Source organism: Rhinatrema bivittatum, chromosome 5, assembly GCF_901001135.1.
Source record: "Rhinatrema bivittatum chromosome 5, aRhiBiv1.1, whole genome shotgun sequence".
NCBI lineage: Eukaryota > Metazoa > Chordata > Amphibia > Gymnophiona > Rhinatrematidae > Rhinatrema > Rhinatrema bivittatum.
The window spans coordinates 36996665-37018566 of record NC_042619.1 but is presented as its reverse complement, the minus strand read 5'-3'; the positions used below and the strand labels follow the sequence as shown (position 1 = coordinate 37018566).

The 21902-nt window shown below is 41.0% G+C and overlaps 1 protein-coding gene across 1 annotated transcript in view; it reads right to left on the bottom strand.

Moving 5' to 3' along the window:
• Nucleotides 1-18967, bottom strand: part of PCF11 (PCF11 cleavage and polyadenylation factor subunit) — a 111930-nt gene extending 92963 nt beyond the window's left edge. The window contains exons 1-4 of the mRNA XM_029602222.1: nt 18532-18967; nt 14614-14739; nt 11942-12130; nt 11145-11339 (exon numbers count right to left, since the gene is read on the bottom strand). Coding sequence (XP_029458082.1) covers nt 11145-11339; nt 11942-12130; nt 14614-14739; nt 18532-18699 — 678 coding nt within the window. The 5' untranslated portion in view covers nt 18700-18967. The remainder of the gene's footprint in view (nt 1-11144; nt 11340-11941; nt 12131-14613; nt 14740-18531) is intronic.
• Between the last annotated feature and the right edge of the window lie 2935 nt (nt 18968-21902).

Below are 21902 nucleotides of genomic sequence, written 5' to 3'. Positions count from 1 at the left end.
TTGCCCCCACCCTAGCCCAAACCACAGAAACTTTCCCCAACGCACATAAAACTTTCTCCGATTGTTGTGTGCTCTGTCAACTCCTGACATCAGGGTCCAGCTGCACCATTGTCAAAATGGCATCAGCTGACTTCAGACAGATTTTTGCCTGTTGCATCATAGGGGCCGGCAGTACATTTTCACAATGGCACAACCAGACCCCCAACACTTAGAAGGTGCTCTACCAACCAGGGAACAATAAGTGCTTTTGGGAGGGGAGGTGGGGAGTTCCTTGGGACTGAAGGGCATGGCTAAGCTGCAACTTTTAAACTTTTTTTTTTTTTTTTTAAATAATGCTTAACAACTTGAGGGGACAGTATTGGGGGGGGGGGGGGGGGGCGGTGTTTATGAGAGCCCAGGGAGATTGCCAGGGGCCATACTGCCCCTTTAAAAAGATGGTGGTCATAAGATATAGGACCAGGTCCTTGCCAGGTTCTTATGGCCTGGATTGGCCACTGTTGGAAACAGGATGCTGGGCTTGATGGACCCTTGGTCTGACCCAGTAAGGCATGTTCTTATCATTACACAATTTTTCTTGGCTACAGTATTTTTTCCACTAGAAAAATTCTTTGGGATTCATGAACCTACTGTATTCTGTACCATAGGTCAGTGAATCCCCTTAGGGGAACATACCGAAGCTTAGTAAATGACTCCCTATAATTGCTATCACTTGGTAAAGCAGAGTTGCTTACCTGTAACAGGTGTTATCCCAGGACAGCAGGATGTAGTTCTCACATGTGTGTGACATCATCGATGGAGCCATATCACAGAAAAACGTCAAAGTTTCTAGAAACTTTTGACTGGCACACTGAGCCCACTGAGAATGCCCAGCATGCCATGATCCCTGCAGCAGCAGGGGTCTCCCTTCAGTCTCGTTTGTAGCAATAAGTGCGAGCGAAAAAATAAAACAATAAAACGGCAAAGGTCCTAACTCCACGGGGTAGCAGGTGGGTTTCGTGAGGACTACATCCTGCTGTCCTGGGATAACACCTGTTACAGGTAAACAACTCTGCTTTAACCCAGGACAAGCAGGATGGCAGTCCTCACATATGGGTGATTAGCAAGCTACAGGCTGACTCATCTTGTAACAGGTCAATGGCACGTAACTCGTGCAACAGGCACAACAACTGAGATGCAATTGACTAAGATGAGTCAGCCTGAATCATAGCAGGCGGTTGTGGAAGGAGTTGGGTATTATACTGGAAATAGGTTTTTCAAGACAGATTGTCCAAAGGCAGAGTCTTGTCTTCCTTCCTTATCCAAACAGTAATGAGCTGCAAATGTATGCAGAGAACTCCAAGTCGCAGCTTTGCAGATGTCTGCAATAGGTACTGAACGGTAGTGTGCTATGGATGTTGACATAGCCCTAACTAAGTGCGCTTTACTCGCCCCTGGAAAAGAAGGCCTGCTTTTTCATAGCAGAATTCGATACAGTCTGCTAGCCAGTTAGAGAGTGTTTGTTTGCCCACTGCAACTCCTGGTCTGTTTTTGTCAAAAGAAACAAAGAGAGTTGGGTGGATTTCCTATGGACTGCAGTGCAGTCTAGGTAAAAAGCAAGTGCACGCTTACAGTCCAAGGTGTGCAAAGCTCTCTTGCCCTGGGGTGAGAGTGAGGCCTTGGAAAGAAAGTGGGCAAAACTATTGATTGGTTAAGGTGAAAATCCGTTACCACCTTAGACAGAAATTTAGGGTGAGTGCGAAGGACCACTCGATCGTGCAGGAACCTTGTGTAGGGTGAGTATGTGACCAGTGCTTGTAACTCACTAACCGTCCTAGCAGATGTAATGGCTACTAGGAAAAGGACTTTCCATGTAAGAAATTTTACATCACAGGAATGCAAAGGCTCAAACGGAGATCGCATGAGTCTTGCAAGTACATTAAGATCCCATTCCGTAACCGGTGGTCGAATGGGAGGCTTCAGCTGAAGTAAGCCACTCATGAACCGAATCAATAGGGGTTGCGCTGTTATTGGGGCAGCCCCTATTTCTTTGTGGTATGCCACAATGGCACTCAGGTGTACACGCACAGAAGAAGTCTGGAGACCAGAATCTGAAAGGTGCCATAGATAATCTAATAGAGATGGAGTGGAGCAGGAGAAAGAGTCAATACCTTTTTGAGTGCACCACTTGGTCAATCTAGTCCACTTGGAACGGTAAGATTTACGTGTGGAAGGCTTTTGTGAAGCTACGAGAACCTGAGAGACTTGAGTTGAAAGATTGAGTGGTTGTAGGATCACGCTTTCAAAATCCAAGCTGTCAAGGCAAGGGTTTGTAGGTTCGAACGTCATAACCTGCCTTGATTCTGAGTCATGAGAGTGGGCGCTGTGCCCAGGCGAACTGGTTCTCTGATCGAGAGATCGAGAAGTATGGGGAACCATACTTGTTGAGGCCAATACGGGGCTATGAGGATCATGGTCCCTCTGTCCTGTTGTAGCTTCACGAGAGTTTTGCCTATGAGCGGAATCGGAGGATACGCATATAGAAGTCCTGTGTTCCAGGGGCGAGCAAAGGCGTCCCCTGGGGAACATTTGTCGACAGCTGTGGAGGGAGCAAAACCTTTCCACTTTGTGATTCATCTTGGACGCAGAGGTCGATGGTTGGGCGACCCCAGCATTGAAAAATTTTGCTCGCTACACAGGGATCCAAAGACCATTCGTGGGAATGTAAACGTCAACAGATTGTCCACTAGGACATTTTGTATGCTGCTAGATAAGTGGCCCTGAGACGCATGGAGTGTGCTAGGGCCCAGGCCCAAATCTGCACTGCTTCCTGACACAGGAGATAGGAGCCTGTGCCTCCTTGTTTGTTTATGTACCACATTGCTACTGTGTTGTCTGTATCAGCACAGTTTTGTGCGAGAGGCAGCCTTTGAAGGCATAAAAGGCATATCATATTGCTCCAAGTTCTAAAAGGTTGATTTGACACTTTCTTTCGAGCGGGGTCCACGTACCTTGAGTCTGAAAGTTGTTGACGTGAGCTCCCCATCCCAAGTTGGATGCATCTGTGGCTAAAGTTACTTGAGGAGTCGGCTGTTGGAACGGTCCGTAAAGCCGATTGGTTTGTCCACCATCAAAGTGAGAGACGTAACTGGTTGGTGACTCGTATCAGGGTCGACAGAGGCTGAATAGCATGAAGCCACTGAGACTTTAGAGTCCATTGAGTCCTTCTCGTGGCTAACTTTGTGGACTGTAGACGACATGTGGCCTAATAGTGTCAGGAATTGATGGGCAGAGGCGAAGTTGCAGTTGCTCAAGGAGTTTGCAAGATTTGCTAGGATGTTCACACGGTCGCTTGGAAGAAAAGCTTTTGCGACTGTGGTGTCGAGGTCTACTTGAATGAAGGTGAGGAGTTGAGACGGGTTCAAATGTGATTTCTGATAGTTGATTAGAAATCACAGGGAATGCAAGAAGGATATGGTGCTCCTCAAGGCAGTGAGAGCTCCTTGCTTGGATGGATTCCTGATGAGCCAGTCGTCTAGGTAGGGAAAAACATGAATGCTGTTTTTCCTTAGATGTGCAGCCACAACTGCCAGGCATTTTGTGAACACCCGAGGTGCTGAGGCCAGTCCAAATGGAAGGACTCGGTATTGGAAATGTCTTTTTCCAACTACGAATCGTAGATACTTTAGATGTTGTGGAGAAATGGGAATGTGAGCGTAGGCTTCTTGAAGGTCCAGAGAACAGAGCCAATCTCCTTGTTGCAATAAGGGAAGAATGGTTCCCAGGGAGACCATGCGGAATTTTTCTTTTGAAGAAATTTGTTGAGATTGCGGAGGTCTAGGATAGGGCGGAGACTGCCCGTTTTCTTTGGAATTAGGAAATTGCGGGAGTAGAGCCCTCTGCCATGTTGAGACCGGGGAACGGTTTTGATAGCCCTGGCAGTCAGCAGGGTGGAGAGTTCTGATTGTAGTTGAGATGTTATGACGCTGTGTGACCACAGAGGAATGGGTGGAGAATCCGGGGGTAACATTTGGAATTTTAGATGGTACCCCCAGTTCAAGATGGCTAACACCCACTGATCTGTGGTGATGAAGCCCCACTGGTGTTTGAAATAGTGGAGCCGACCTCCTACAGACAGGTTGGGTTCGGGGTTGTTGAAGAGGCTGCTGTTCTCCGGTATCGATTTCAAAAACCAAATGCTGGTCTGGTTTGTGGGGCTGGCTGAGTTTTAACCTGTTCTGGTTGATGTGGACGTCCTCTCTGAGATTGACAGAAAGGGTATATAGAAGAAGTAGGTGGATAGTACCTACGAGACCGATAGAAGGGCTTTCTAGTATCACGTCTTGTTGGTTTTCGTGCTGAGGATGGGTGGTCCGATGACAACCTGGACAGCTGGCGGAGTGTCTCATGATGATCTTTAAGTAGAGAGACAGTGGCTTGGATCTTCTCTCCGAAGAGGTTGTCTCCCGTGCATGGGAGATCCACGAGTCTTTCTTGGACTTCTAATCTGAAATCAGAGGCCTTCAACCAACCCCACCTCCGTGCACTAATTCCAGCAGCTGATAGACGGGCAGATGTTTCAAGAGGCATATGTGGCCCGTACTTCATGTTTTCCTGACTCCAGCCCTTTGACAATAAGAGCGTTGAATGACACTTGCTGTCGTTGAGGGAGATTATCCGCTATGTCCTGAACTTGTTTCCACAAGTTCCTTTGATATTGCGTCATAACTGATATGCAGCGATACAGGACACAAGCATGGATCATTGGAATACTTTCCTCCCTAAACTATCCAGAAATGTTTGTCTTCGATGACTGCCTGTTATATCACTGAAGTCACTTTTTCTCTGGAAACTGGGACTGGGTCCACTGTCGCAGGAGAAGGTAAGACTGGCGCTACTGGCACTTCCACAGCAGAGTGTGGTGGCACAGTCTCTGACACAGATGCCGGTGGAGAGCGCCTCGGTGTCTCAGGTACAGAGGGACATGGCAGCTCTCGTACCCAGACCCGTTTTTTCATCGGATCGACGTCCTTCGAAACCGATGCGGACACCGATGCTTCCGAAGGAACGGAATCGGTGTCGATGGCATCATTTCGCTCGATGATCTTTGCTGGATATCGAAGAGGACGCTATGGAAGATCCGGGATGGGGTCGGTGACGGACAGTCATCGGCCTTTTTCTTACCTCGATGTTTTTTCAGAGGAAGGAATTTTCTTCGGTGACGACGCCGAAGATGATGGAGTGATCTTTTTGAAAAGTTCCTCCATTTTATCCAGTCGGGCACGCCTGCCCTTCGGTGTCATCCGGGCACAGGTGGAACATGCACGGACATCATGGCCTGATCCCAGGCAAAGGAAACAGATGTCATGCGGGTCTATATTCGACATTGTCCCCGGACAATTAGGACATCTTTTGAACCCCGCGACCATTATAAAACTTTAGGCCGGGTAACGGTCGGTGGCTCGCGGATACTGATAGTAAAGTATCCGGAATAGATGGAAAAAGACTCCAAAGAGTACTCACCGAACGGGATGTTTAAGGGAGACCCGAGAGGGAAATTTTCTGACAGAAAATATTATTCCGTGAGATGGTGAGAAAAAACTCGGAGCTCCTTCAACGCGAGTCTAAAATCAGCACAGAAAAAAAAAAAAAAAAATGACTGAAGGGAGATACCTGTGGCTGCAGGGATCATGACATGCTGGGCATGTTCAGTGGGCTCAGTGTGCCAGTCAAACGTTTCTAGAAACTTTGACAGAAGTTTTTCCATGATAGGGCGCCATCAATGATGTCACCCATACGTGAGGACTACCATCCTGCTTGTCCTGGGATAATAACTATTTCCTGCCCCAAACAAGTGTCTATGCATAATAATATAGAAGACAACAGAAGTATTCAGCCAAGTCTTATCCAGTCTGCCCCATTATTCCAAGGATACACCTTTTTGATTTAAGTATCCATGATCTCCTCTTTGGTTTAGAAACAGTACCCTTCTACTTCCATGTTGAACTAGTCCACAATAATCCAAATGGCCACCAACAGCAGTATGGTTGTTTGTTACTCGAGCATCTGGCCACCTAGGCCCCCTGGCCTTTCTGGATGGTTATCTATCACCACCAATTTGGCCAACGTAAGAAGCACATAAGCCTGCAAGATAGACTTGGCTAAGTGAGCATCTGCATTTCCACTAGGAATTCTAGTTATTACTATACGTGCAGCCTTCCAGACAGACCCAGCTGCTAATTAATTTTTCTACTAATTGTTTACAAGTTCACGATACAGCTAATATCCTTAAAAAACATCAATCACCTCCATGCTATTATCCAAACAAGCAGTCACAGCGAAGTCAGAAAACATCCCATAGCATACAAGAGAATCAAAACTGATAAAACAATAGGACCTGTCATATGACTTCAGAAGATCAGAATTGAGTTCTCATATTTTAGAAACTGAAACATTAAAAAAAGGCCATACAGCCTAACAAGTCTGTCCATCAACTATTCAGCTTTATAATCCCTACCATTCCCAGAGATGCTCTGTTTACCCCATGCTTTCTTGAATAAAGATACTGTCTTTGACTCAACGGTGAGGCTATTCCATGCATCCAGCAGATCCTCTCTGTAAATATTTCCTTAGATTACTCAAGTCTACCTCCTTTCATAAAAGCCTTGGAGGTATTTGTGTCTACCATAAATCCCTTATCCCACCTTTCCTCTAGATCTTTAAGTTTGTCCCCATATATTTTTTTAACAAAGACCAATGATCATATTAGTAGCCACCCTCTGGACCAACTCCAACCAGTTTATATCCCTTTTGAAGAAGCAGTCTCCAGAACTGTACACAGTTTTTAAAAGAAGTCTCACCAGGGCTTTATATTTTCTCCTGACTATTCCTCTCCCTTTGCAACCCAGCATCTTTCTGGCCATCTTAAGATGATCAACTACGATCACCCCCAGATTCCAATCTTGCTTCTCAGCACAGCCAAGCTGGAAGAACTGCAGAAACTGCACATACAAATGCCAGAACTAAAGAAGCTTCATATCACTAAACAGAAACATCTACCAGCCAGACCAAGAACAAATTTGCACCAGGTTCTAAAGACATCCACAGTTTAGGCCCTTGATCAGAGGATGGTTCCCACAATGTCCAAGACAGGTAGCTAGTATTTATTTATTATTTTTTATATACCGACATTCGATCTGATGTATCACATCGGTTTGCATTCAGGTACTGTAGATATGGAATCAGGGGACAAAATACCCAACTATAATGAAGCAAAGGTCCACTGCACCTCAGGCTGGGGCTTTATGTCATGGTGGGAAGAAGTTTAGAAAAGTTCCCACCTGGACTGGAGAACCAAGTAACAGAAAGAAAAGAAAATATGGAAGTGACAATTTACTGGCATTGTGTTAGATAAGAGCAGACTTCAATCAGAGGTCATCATGGTTAGGAAAGACCTTTGAAACAACTGTCACTGTTAGAATGCTGTAAAAGGGATGATCCGTAATTCTTTTATAGTAATCTTATGCCTCAAAGTGACCTTTCAGTAGCATTTTGGCAGGTTTTCATTTTTGCTTCAGATTCATTTCATACTACACAAACAATTTGATTCTCCACCCAAGAGTATTCAGCTCAGCTCAACTACAGTGACTGGATAGAGGTGGGCTTTATTTATTTTGTTAACAATAAATAAATATATTGGTAATTTACTGGTGCTAGTTTGGGTTTGCTATAAAAAAAAGATGTGACTTATGCAATCAAGACTTTTTTTATTCTTAGGAATCATTTTAGAATTTTTCTCATAATGGAAGTGTAGCATATGATGTACAGATCAGTGAAAAACTTCTTTACAGATCAAAGTGCTTTTTTTTTTTTTTTAAAACAGAATGTGAAAAATGTACAAGATTATGAAGACACTATTTTCTATTTTACCTACTTTCTGGGCAAATTTTGCATTTGTACAATGCTGCGTATGTATGGAGGACTTTCGTTTCAAGTGCTCTCAACCAAGCATCTTTCATAAGCTGTAAACTTCCTAGAAAATGTAAGATACCCTCCCAAACATGATCACTTTCTTGGAACTGTAATTTTCACCTTGTTGGGGTACAGTTTTTTAAATTTATATTTGACATAAGTCAATTTCAAGATTACTCCACAAACAGGGTCTATATGGGAAGGGGGCAAGCAGGAAGCCACTGCTAAAGAAATGTTAGATGACATGCTGCATAGCATTTGCAAAAAAACATTTAGGGGATGCTGCACGCATGTGGAAGGTTTGTGGTCTGACGAGGCCAAAGTGGAATTTTCTGGTCTCACTGCTGAGTGATGCATATGGCGTAAAACACAACACAGCACATTATCCTGTTAACACCATCCCTACAGTGAAGCACAGTGGCGGCAGTGTTATATTGCGGGGATGCTTTGCTGCAGCAGGAACAAAGGCTTATGAAGCTTGCGGGAAAGATGGATGGGGTAAAGTACAGGCAGGTCCTGTTCCAGTTTGCCACAGATTTGGGACTAAGGGAAAAGATGTATCTTTCAGCAGGACAGTGATCCTAAGCTCAAAGCAACAATAGAGAGGCTCAGCAACAAGTGTTTTCAGAAAGGTTGTAGCTTAGACAGCATTTTGGTAGATCTCTCTTCAGCTTTTGATTTAGTGGATCATATGATCCTGATCTAAAGATATATAAGGTTGGATTTTCAAGGAATGGTGTTGCAATGATTAGATTCATGTTTAAATAGTAAAAGAAAGTTAAATATGCAGAAGCCAGATTGTGGAGGGCTACAAGGCTCTCCTTTCACCAGTATTTTAACTTTTTTTTTTTGCAACCATTGGGACAATTGATTCAGTCACTAAATATTCGAAGATATCTATATGCAGAAGATATCCAGATAGTGATACCTCTGGGAAAAGATGTGGATTGTAATGTTCAAAGTTTTAATGTTACGATGAGGATGATCATGTAGTGGATGAGTCAGAACAGGTTACCCCTGAATTTGTCTAAAACTGAAATTTTGAAGATTAGTAAGGGGGTGGTTGATAAGAATACCACTGAATGAGGAAGTAGATTCAGTAAAGATCAGTACTACAGAAAAAAAAAATCAGAAAACTGGGTATGTATTTTGATATAAAATTTGATGGAGAAGCTCATGGACAAGCGTTTGGTAAGTTGTCAGCGATTAGGAAGCTAAAATTGTTTTTGGATTTGGCTAGTTTTTAAAAAGTAATTCATTTATTAGTGGTGTCCCATCTGGATTACTGGAATGGGTTGTTGATAGAGCTCCCTAGTTACTCTAGATACTGCAATTAGTACGGAATGCAATTGTGAGAATAGTTCTAGGTGGTTCAAAAAAGAATCCAGGTGATGACAATGTATGCGCTCTACACTGGCTACCTAGGGAGGCAAGAGTCCAATTTAAAATGTTAACATTGGCTTTCAAGGAGTTGACAAGAAGTGGGTCACAGTATCTTAGAAAGAAACTAGAATGGTATGAACCATGCAGGATAATAAAGTCAAGTCAGGGAGCTTTACTTAGAATTCCAAATTTTATAGAGTTCAGGAGGCTTCAAGTGAGGGAATGGATATCCTCAGTGGTGTTTCCAGTTCTTTGGAATCAATTACTAGTCGAACTGCGGTTAAAACATGATTACTTGCATTTTCGTATAACAAATGAAAACATGGCTTTGTCCTTGACAATGGGGTTGGTGGTTGGGGTTTATTGGTATTAATGTATTTTAAGGCATGCGTTTGTATTTTAAGGTTATGCAATGTTTTTATCTGATATACACCGCTTTGATTAGAAGGTGGCTTATAAAAACTTTTTAAATAAGAAAGTAAATACTCTTGAATGGCCCAGTCAAAGCCCAAAACCTGAATACAACAGAAAATCTATGGCAAGAATTGAAAACTACAATCCACAGACAAAAATCCCTAGCCAACTTGAAAGAGCCTGAGCTCTTCTGCCAAGAAGAATGGACAAAAAGTATACCATCACATTACAAAGTTGGTACACACGTACCCTAAAGGACTCATAGCTATTACTACTGCAGAAGGGGCTTCCACCAAATACTGAGCCTAGGGATATAAAGACTTAGGAAATCAAAACTTTTTTTTTTTATTGCTTTTAGAATATTTCTCTTATTTTTCTTTCACAATGAAAGTGTAGCAATGGAACAAACACCTTCTTTAATGCATTTTCATGAGTAATTTTTTAGACAGCAGAAAGTGAAAAAATATACAAGGGTGAGAGTCTTTTACAAGGAACTGTAGATGTTTTGTTTTTTTTAAGTATCCCCATATTACTCTAGAAGCATGCCTTGGGATCAACTTCGATTTGCATGAATATTGCATCTATCCACGCATGTACAAACTCTGGCCTCTCTGCTCAAACTGCAATGATGGTGCTAATTAGAGAAAAACTGTGATGGTAGTTTGACTGATGTGAATATTTGCCCACCAACTCATTTCACAAAAGACTATATTTTTAAATCCCCCATTAGATTTAAATCAATGATTTAGAGGTATAAGGCTCTGTAACACAGTCACATTTCCTTAAGCCATTCAGTGCCCCTTTATGCTGACTTTGATCATTATAAAGTTTCTCTGGAGCCCTACAAAATGAGGAACTTACAATAAGCAAAATGTGAAAAGCCAGACATTTGAAGGTGTAAACTCAAGACAAATCTCAACGTGCTGAACACATAAATGACAGATTTGACCAAGTTCTGGATTTGATCCCAGAGCTGGGTCATGTGCACCCAAGCTAGCTGTGGATATTGTAGAGGCGGCATGCACAGCACTGGGGGGGGGGGGGGGGAAGGAATTATGGTCATTGTTAGGTGTGAAACCTGCTGGCTGGATTTAAAGCCCTTGCACAGGGTTCTGTAATTGAGCCCTGGTACATGACCCAGCCTGAGGACTGTTGCTGCAATTACTAGGTTAGGGAGGTTAGGTCTATTAAAATAGGGGGAAAAGCACTAGGTAGCTGTGAACGAAGGCTCATAGCGACTGGATTCCAGCACTGGTTCCGAATGAACTGGAAGAAAGAGAAAAAAGGAACTACCGGGCCCAAAAAAAAAACCCCACTACATTACCCAGAAGTCAAATCTGCACCCCCTTAGCATAAAAATCCATCCATAAATAGTAGAACTTTGCAACTACTTTACTTACCAGCTGTGCCTTGGTTTGTTCCAATTCCAGTTCTAATTTCTTCTGCTGGAGTTCTAACAACTGTTTTTGCTTTGCCAGCAGCTGTTGTCTTATTAGTTGTTCTTGAGTCAAACTCTTTTGAACTTCAGGAACATTTGGAGAAGCAGAGACACCAGGGGTATTGGCTGAAGTACTGGGTGCTATAGGTTCCTCAGGCTATAATGGAAATAGTTTTTAAAATATTATAATTTTTCTAAGGGGCTGTGGAAGTGCATTTACAGCTTTAAAATATTAGATCAAATCAATGTAATTTCTATGCTCATCAAGTTAGTATAAAAATTCAACACCAGTGATTTTTTATGCAAGGCCCAAGGAGATTCTGGTTCATACATTTATTTTGGACCAATGTAGTCCTGGGTCAAAATTCATAGAAACCTTAGGTAAATGGCAGCCACCTTCAACTGGTTGGATAGGTAAAACGTGTGCATGAATTTAAGTACTGAAATTTTGTTGGATCTGCTTAGAAAATGTTTTATGAATAAAAAAGCACTTAGAATATACTTAGAACACAAGAAAAAAAAAATAACACCTGTTAAATTCTTCCAAACAGGCACTTTCACAAATTATAATTCTGAAAATGGCACTATATCACATCAGCTACAGAAAACCTGCAGTGCATTTTCAAATCAGACAAAAACATTATGTATTAGAAGTTTACTGTACCTACTCACACATGTTCAACAGAGAGGGGAACTTATTTACCATAGTGAATAAAAGCTATGCACAATACTCACTTCTCATGCAAAAAGAAAACTTACCGGTTTATTTAAAAATTTAGGGTTCACATGGATGCTAGAAGTATTCACATTTGGGGGCAGAGGTTTAATTGGCCATGCAGGATCTAAGGAGTTGACTCTGACATCAAGGGCATAAAGCTTCTTCGATGGGAAAATTTCATCCCAAGTAGAGCGTAATTTAAATAAACTTTTCCTAGTATTTTCATCCACCTAAAAACAACAGAACAGTTCTATGGCTTGTTAAATATAAATGTGCACACATTTGAAAGTAAAGCTGTCATTCATAAATCATGTATTCTTTTTAATTATGTAAATCAAAGATATAGCACGAGTGGCAAACCTTTAATACTTGAGGAAGCTGTTGCATTTTGGTTTATTCAATAACTTTTTTTAGTGGAAGTACAGTATGTGCAAATATTGGTGCTGCTGCAGAATATCTTTGTAATATAGAGCTTTAGCAGAGTATCAATCTGTCAAACATCACAGTACTATTACTCACAAGGTAATGTGCACAGCACAATGCACTCACTCTAAAATACTAGTGTACTATACAAATGAGAGTGCCCTACTTTTGCAACAAGGATCCATAAATTAGCTAAGGAAAGGTACTTGAGTTTTGTTTTTTTAATTTCCTAATTAAAACTGCCATTTCTTTCATTTCATCAAAAAGTGTATTTTACCAGAGGTATGATTGGGAACAATTTTTTTTTAGATTAAGAATATTGTAAAGCAACATGTCCATAGCAAATGTAAATACTGTCACTATTTGAAAAAGCAGTAAAATGTATAACCAATAAATTATTGGAACCCTAATTTTAAATGTTAGCAGTGTCTGCAGATTCACTGGTTGTATCAAACTGGAATACATTACTGATGTTTTGAAATATACATTCTACACTTTTAGGGGGTAACTTTCAAAAGAGTTACGCAAGTAAATAGCATATATCATAGCAATTTTCTAAAGTGTGTTTACATGTGTAAAGCCTCAATTCAGCTCTATGGAGTGCATTAGCAATGGAGTTATGCATGTAAAAAGAGCAATATTCAAAAACCAGTTTATACATAAATCCTTTTGAACATTACCACCTTAAGGACCATACACACTAATATTTCCTACAAAAGGATATTTTGATATAACTACTCCAAAAAGTGCACTTTCATTTTTCAGCTGTTTAAAAATCAAATTTTTAAAAAGTGCTGCCTCAAATTGTATTTGTACTTCCAGGGAGCAGAAAAAGTTGTATCTGATTGATTTACCAAATGAAATTTAAAAAAAAAAAAAAAAACACAACTATACTGCACCCCTTCACATAACCAGCGAATAAACAGACAATGCTAAAAATGAAAAGAACTGCTATAGTGTGGTTTCAAATACAAAATTCTCTTCAGACATAAAATTGTTTTTCAATTACAGAACACAGCGTGCAGCTCACATTCCCTCAGCTGCTGGACCAAGACACTGAAATCCCAAAAATAAACGTAAGAGACACACCATGGTGGCTTCATCAAAGACCAGGTTGAAGTCTCATATTTTCACTGCTAACTTTTCTTTAAATTTTAGTTGTGTTTTCAGTAGCACTTTAAACACCTGATTTTTAAATTACACTATCAACCACTATTTTCAATGTAACCACAAACACAAACTACTGGAAGTATTTCATAATAGACAACTGAATTGTACACTGGAAAATATAGCAACGTTCACAGTTGAAATGCAAGTTTACTGGCTAAGATTGGTTTTAACACAGCTGGCAAAATAAAACCCAACTCATTACAATATTTTGCAGTCCATCGTAGGTGGTCTCTTATTCAAAATATTAAAACAGACAGGACTGTGGAGACCTTGTAATCTTGTACAAACACAAAGTCTTTTTTTTGTTCCATGACTTGGGAGATCTCTTTTGAAGACGTTTGTTTGGGATTTTAATTATCAGATTTTCAACTATTCTCCCAAAGTATCAACTATGCAGAGAAAAAGGACAATCTTTTTTAGCCAAGCAACTAGGAGTTCAAACTAATTCCAACAAAAGTTTGCTAAACCCTCAGTAGTTATGTGGGATTTTAGGTATTTCTTCTAAAAGCATGTTCCCTCTCTAATCACAAGATGAACTGCCAAATACTTTAAAAAAAATAAATTAAAAAAATCAAAACCCCAAACCAAAACTATTCTTGTCCTGTTTTCTTTCCTAACCTGGGTAGCAGGCAATGGTCTGCCAAGAGACCACTATAACAGATTATTTTGTAAATGAATGTTCAATCTTACCAAAATCCAAAGTCAAGAACATCTTGTTTCAAATAACAGCGCTAAATTTCTGTTTTTATAAACATACTTCAATCAACCTCAGTGGAGGTTTTCAGATTGTTTGTCTGGATAATTTGTCAAACACAACTATGAAGCTTCAATCAGAAACCTGTTTTTTCTGAAGTTTTTTTTTGTTTGGGTGTTTGGGGGTTTTGGTTTTTTTTTACCAGTCACCCAACAGGAAAATAGCTATCAGGTCCACAGTGCAGTTCTCAACTAAAACATTTACTCCAAATATCTAGTACAAGAGTAAAGTCTTCAAGATCACTTAATATAAAATATGACATGCCACTTTTTACATTTTACTCAAGTAAAAAAAAAATCCACTGAAAGGCTATTTATTTGTACAGAAATAAATGTTGGTTAGAATTCATTTCATAAACTTATATACCTTTTCAAACATATTTACAAATGTAGAAACTAGGTTTTTAGAAAATGCAGCAAGATATTCTCTTCCAACATTCTTGACAATGGAATCCATAAGGTACATAACTGGAAGCTTCTCTGTACTGGGAGCCTGGATAACAAAAAAAACTGAAAAATTTAGTATAACAAGACATTTAAGTTATTTTTAAAGAAAGAATTACACAGCCTCTGAATTCAAACCTACGTAGGGTTTGCATTCGTATCAACTTCCAACCCAAAAAATTGGTGCGTGCACACAAACAACTTGGGCCAAGATTAAGTTTGAAAAAAATAAACATTTTAGTATGTTGACATTATGCATACTTTATCAACTTGGTTTGGACACCCATCTGTAACAGTGTAAATTTCCGTACATTCAAGACAAGTAAAAATCACTAAAAAAGGACACCATTAGCTCCTGCAATTCCAAAGACCTTGACTGGAACCAACTTAAAGCCCTTTGTCCAGAGTTCATGTAAAAAAAAAAAGTCCAAATCATCGAGTTCCTGAGGGTGTATGGTTGGATAGACCGATCACATTTATATAGCACAGACATTCAGATACTGTACTACATTTTCAACATAGTTGTCCAGATGAAGTGATGAACATCGTCATCCATCCCTTGCAGCTTTGGTTTGACATTATAAGGCTCTCAACCTAGATGCAAAACATTCTAAGGAAAAAAAATGTTAGAGCCAACTAAAACTGGACTGAAAAAAGGGCTAATATACTTTGACCACAAAACCAACTTGAATTTTGGACTGAAGATCATTTCCAACCCTGTATGTTCTCCATTTCCAAAGGAGCACATAAGGATCTATCTACTACTAAGTCTATGCAGCTGGAACTGGTATGGGAGTGGCACTACTACTACTTCTAAAATCTGCAATACCCAATCAAGAGTTTAAACAGAAAAACCCTACAAAATGTTCCAGTGATTTTGATGTGCCCGAAGTCACAGCAAACCTCAGGTAAAAGATAGGAGACACGTACTTGTGGAGAAGCACCACAGGTCAAATCTGGATTCAATGATCTGCTTCATAGCAAAAATTCATGGTCAAAAGCTCATGGTATCTCTCCATTTGATAAACAGGGCAGCAAACCTCTGCTTGGTAAGCGCACAAGTCTTGACACATGGATGTCTCCATTTCACAAAATCATTCCCATCTCTGAACAGAATGTGAGAATGCATTTGCTTGTAGGTTTTACTATAAACCCACCTGGCTAAAATTGCTTAGGAAAACATGGCTCCTAAAATATTTGATTTGAGGTCTGTTTTATGTTATTAAAAGAACAGCATAAACTAGTTGTATTCTAAAAATGAAATGTATCAATTTATAACATTCTTAACCTTAAATCATTTTGATTTGGTGGTGAAAATTAGGGGCAGTTGTAGTTTGTCTTCTAGAGTACTATACTAAAATATTAAGATTTTGATACTGATTTATATACATTAAAATTCACTGTGGGAGAATGCCTTTATGAGCAGAACAGTTTTGTTTTGGTTTATTATAAACTTAAAGGAACAGTGGCATAAAAATGAAATGAATCCTGAAATCAGAATTACTATTTAGCTACAAGTTGAGGGTAAAGATTAAAAGGGTTTATTTTTCCCTACATACATCAAGATACCTGCAAAATTATTTTAACATACTAGTTAAGAAAAACTAAAGCAAATGTTTTAAAACCCTGCATATTTAATCTCTTGAGTATAGATGGGAGTCTTAAAAACTGATTTTTATGCGAGTGTACAAATACACCAAAGCAGTTGCAATGATATGTTTGTTCACAGTTGTCTCTCTAGTAATTTTGCCATGACATATTAATATAGAATGTGTTATGCTCATTTCACTGCGGCATTTGTACCCAAAAACATTTTGAAACTCCAAAATGTATACCTGTTCTAAATATTAAGTCATTTGAGTCCATTTAAATCAGTGGTCAAACCATTTCCTAAGTTTCCTTACTTTTTTTTTAACAAAATAAACTATCACTGTGTCATAATTGGAAATAATGAACAATTTTGAAATCCTTTTAGTATTTAAAATTGGGCAACTTTTATTTTTTAAACAGGAAATAGACTTTTTTTCATTCCTGTAGTGATTGTGCCAAAATTGTCCATTACATATTTTGGGGGCAGGGCAGGGGGGAATGGAGGCCTGATCATCTACACATGTAGTTTAAAAAATATATATGTATTTATAATTCACACCAACTTTGTCCCTGCATTATCTACTCCATCTAAGCCCACATGGAGAGTAGGGTTAGCAAGTTCCTTAAGACAGTTCAGTATTAACCAGTTTAGTGGATGTTTTAAAATTAAAATAAGTATGCTTGGATTTTTGTCTCAAAATCGCAGTGTCTTGTAGAGCATGAAACTGTCAAAAACAAAACAGGAGGGGATTTCCAATGTTAATCTGAAGTGTTTCTGCCTTAAAATGAAAGAGACCATGAAACCTCTAATCAAGTAACTTCATTCTGTTTACAGGTTGATCCATGTTGTTAAAAAAAACACAATTAACATACCATGTTTATACAATGGTAAATAAAAAAGACAAATACATATTGAATATGTTTTATTTACAGATTATATAATACCAGTCACATTTCAAAAACCATTTATTAAAAGGTAAAGAATACCACTCAGTGTTACACTAAAAAGGGGAAGAGGATAAAAAACAGGAAATCAGCAAAGGGAGGAGAGCAGCTTTTAAAAACAAGCCTGCCATAGCTATAAATTACTTTAAGTTTAGAGAATTAACTTCACTACATGACTAAACTTAAAGGTCATACAGATTTAAAGGCAATAAAAATAACGTAGACTAGTAAAAATGCTTCATTCTCCAGCTGGTATTTGTGACAGGACTGCAAGGCTGGCCGACAGCAGCCTCTAACTCTCTCCCTGAACCAGACTCCAGAGATCCCATCCAAAGGCTGCTTTTTAAACCTTTCGTTTTATGGATTTAGAAATTATGTAATGTACAAACATGACCGGGCGGCCCTAAGATGGGGGGGAGATGGGATCTTATGCTCAAGGGCACGTAGCGAAAGCTCAGAAAGAAGCCGACTGGGGGGGGGAGATGGCGCTGGATGATCCTCCTTTGGATATAGCAGCAAACACGTTTACAAAGGGATCGGCGTCATCTCAGGAGTCGGCTCTGCGGGGCCGCACGTGTCTGGCACAACACGGGGGAAGGAGGGAGCTGGGGGGGGGGGATGTCAAAGCTTCTCTCTCGACGAAGCCTGCGTCCCTTCCCGGCAGCGGCTCACGGAAGGGCCACGGGCCGCCCGAAGGCTGTCAGCAGCTGGCCGGGGGTGGGTGAAGAAGAACCGGTCATGTGCCTCCCCGGCGCCATGTTGGGAGGGCAAGTCAAGAACTACTCCAAAGAGGAGCCGGACAGGGAAAAGGGCGGACGAAATCTCTCTCACCACTAACGTGGAAAGCACCACTGAAACACCGAGTAAATCTAACGAGCCTCACAGCTGTCAGCCCGCTGGACCGGGCATGAAGGAGATTTGTCTTCCCTCCCGTCTAGTTAACGTTGGGTTTCACCTAACCACCCAGTCCTGGGGGGAGGCTTATTTTAAAATATTATTAAACTTCCCAATTTTCTGTCATGTACTTTTCAAATTCTCGAGTTTCCCTGTACAGAATTACCGACGAACTGCCAGATCTGGGCGAGGTGCGCCTCACTTCAGGCAGCCATATTGGGGTGAGGGGGAAGGTTTCTTTTCCTCCATTAAACTCTTTTTCTCCGTCTAATTTCACGGATCTAATTCCCCTTTGTCATCTATGACGGAAAGAGGGAGGGGTAATTTTTTTTTTTTCAGTGCGATTTTGTTTTGGAAAAGGCGGGGGGGAAGAGGTAAAAACGTAAAATAAAATTCTTTGTTTTATAAAAACCTTGGCGATTTGGGCTTCGATAAGAATGACGATATCCTTGGCGAACTGCACGTTCTCCTCGGCCAGGATGGTCAGCATGTTGATGTGAGGTTTGCTGTTGAAAGTCAGATCATCCAGGGACGACTGGTAATCCCTGCACGCGTCTTCCCTCGCTTCCTCCTCCGACATCTTGGTCTTACCGACCCCTGGCCGGCCGGATCCCTTCTGAGGCGTCCGACCGTACGAAGCGCCGCTTCTCGAGCGTACAGTCTCTTGTTACTTATTCCATTGACAGCATTATTCCAGACGCGTTTTCCGTGTGGCTCCGGGTGTGTTTGGGGTTTGGGGGGGTTTTTTTCCCTGTTCTCCGGGGTTCTAAGTCGCTGGTTCTTCTTCGTGCCTTTAGATTTTTTTTTTTCTCTCTCGCCTTCTGTCTCCACACACACACACAGGAAATGGCGGCTGCAACAAAAAAAAAAAATCCAATCCAACCGTTGCGTCATGTGAAATTATTTAAAGAGGGCGTGGCCTTGTAACGCCCTTTTGTTCCGTCACTTTGCGGCCATTGGCTCGCGGAGGACGCAACGGCCAGGCTTTTCTCTCACGAACTTAGTCCCACCTCTCCCTGTTGTCGGCTGAGGCCTAGATGTTGATTGGCCGTCTGAATACCTTGCGTACGTCTACCTTCCAACCTGTCCCCGACCTCTATTCGACGTTGAGTCGCTTGGCGACCTGTTTTTTTTAACGACACGAGAAGGGCGATGTGATTGGTTGAAACGGTTGCTGAGGCGATTTCAGCCGAGCTCGCCTGCCCAGTTATTGCTGTAATTTGGGATGACAGTCAGTGAGTTCTCTGGTTATGGCAGTATGGGTGGGCATTTTGTAGGCTCTCCCTGTACGGTAGCGGCCTCTCTGCGTCTCTTCGAGTTTCCAAAAGTAGAGTCAGATGTTTTAATTTTTTATTTGGCCTTCGTCTGGTAGAGGCTCCAGAGCTGGAGGGGGTACGTTTTACAGTCATCTGGAATTCTTTCATGGTACATGATTCTCCAGCTGTCTGGTTAAAGAAAACAGTAACTGTCGGATAAAAACACCACAAAGAATGGTTGGGATAATGAATCTCTCTATATTAAAGGACCTAGCTGCTAAACATGTAATAATAATTTATTTTTATACTGCTACTGGATGTATGTAGTGCTGTACAATAGCAATAAGTGTTCAGGTATGAAGGTTCCATCCCTCAAGTTGCTTATAGTCTAGGTGGCTACCTGAGACTATGGGAGGTAGGGCAATTTACTAAAAGACACAGGTTGTTTCAATAGGAAAAGTAGGATTTCTTGTTGTTCAAATGAATGGGTTTTTCTCCCCAACCAGTAGATGGAGATAGGGAAGAAGAGCTTTATTTATTTATGTATTTCAAATATTTATCTTTCACCTATTTCAAGATAATGCTAGGTGAAGTACAACAAAATAAAATCAAAATAATATATCAAATATATCAAATGCAACAATTTAATTAAATACATTCCTAATTACATTGTTGCAAATGTCTTGAAAAAATAAGGTCTTAAGATGCCTTCAGAAGATCTTAATGACATCAAACTCTCTCATACATAGAAACATAGAAGTGGCGGCAGAAGAAGACCAAGCGGCCCATCCAGTCTGCCCAGCAAGCTTTCACACCTATTTTTTTCTCTGACCACTGAGGTCAGGACCCTTATTTGTAACTTTTTGGTTCCAATTCCCTTCCACCCCCACCAACGATGCAGACAGCAGTGCTGGAGCTGCATCTAAGTGAAGTATCTAGCTAATTGGTTTGGGGTAGTAACCGCTGTAATAAGCAAGCTACTCCCACGCTTGTTTACCCTGCCTGTGCAATTCAGTCCTTGTTGGTTGTCTGAATATAAATCCTCTTTACTTCATCCCCCCCTGCCGTTGAAGCAGTGAGCTGCGCTGGATATGTATTCCAAGTGAAGTATCAGGCTTAATTGATTTGGGGTAGTGACCGCCGTAACAAGCAAGCTACACCCATGCTTATTTGTTTACCCAGACTATGTAATTCATTCCTTGTTGGTTGTTGTCTGAATATAAATCATCTTTTCTTCATTCTCCCCGCCATTGAAGCAGAGAGCTATGCTGGATATGTATTCCAAGTGAAGTATCAGGCTTATTTGGTTTGGGGTAGTAACCGCCGTAACAAGCAAGCTACTCCCCTGCTTTTTTGTGGATGCAGATCCTTTTTTCCACATTTTCTCTTGCCATTGAAGCATAGAGCAATGTTGGAGTCACATTAACTGTGTGTATGTTTATTGAATAAGGATATTAATCTCCAGGTAGTAGCCATCATTCCCGCAAGCAAGCCACCCTCGTGCCTCTTCTCTTCATTCACATCCTCTAGACTTCATGGATCCACAGTGTTTATCCCATGCCCCTTTGAAATCCTTCACCATTTCCTCCGGAAGGGCGTTTTGGTCTTCACCACTTCCTCCGGAAGGGCGTTCCAGGCATCCACCACCCTCTCCGTGAAGAATTACTTCCTGACATTGGTTCTGAGTCTTCCTCCCTGGAGTTTTAAATCGTTACCCATGGTTCTGCTGATTTTTTTGCAACGGAAAAGATTTGTCATTGTCTTTGGATCATTAAAACCTTTCAAGTATCTGAAAGTTTGAATCATATCACCCCTGCTCCTCCTTTCTTCCAGGGTGTACATATTTAGATTCTTCAATCTCTCCTCATAAGTCATTCGATGAAGACCCTCCACCTTTTTGGTCGCCCTTCCCTCACCGCTTCCATCTTGTCTCTGTCCTTTCGGAGATATGGTCTCCAGAACTGAACACAGTACTCCAGGTGAGGCCTCACCAAGGACCTGTATAAGGGGATTATCACTTCCCTTTTCTTACTCAATATTCCTCTCTCTATGCAGCCCAGCATTCTTCTGGCTTTAGCTATCGCCTTGTCACATTGTTTTGCCGACTTCAGATCATTAGAGACTATCACCCCAAAGTCTCTCTCCTGCTCCTTCTGTGGCAGGCATTTGCTAAAGCTGAGAAATAGGAGATGTTTGGTCTAAATCTGAGCTCAGCAGTTCCCATTCAGAAGACAATTCCTTTTTGGCAGATTAGAATCAATTCCAAGGCACGAGTACCAGAGGGTAAACCGGACAGCACTTGAGGGTTTTTTCTGGTCAGCCTAGTAGACAACCAGAGAGGTGGCCCTCAGTAATACAGGAGTATTTAATAGCTCACAATGAGGTCCAAATTATCCATTCTTTGGTCATGCAGTTAGAGGGGCACTTTGCTCTATTCCACAAATCATAGATCCAAATCACTGCAGACTAATGGGTCTTTCCTTTTTTTTTTTTCCCAAATAATTTTTATTAAAATAAGAGAAAAGTA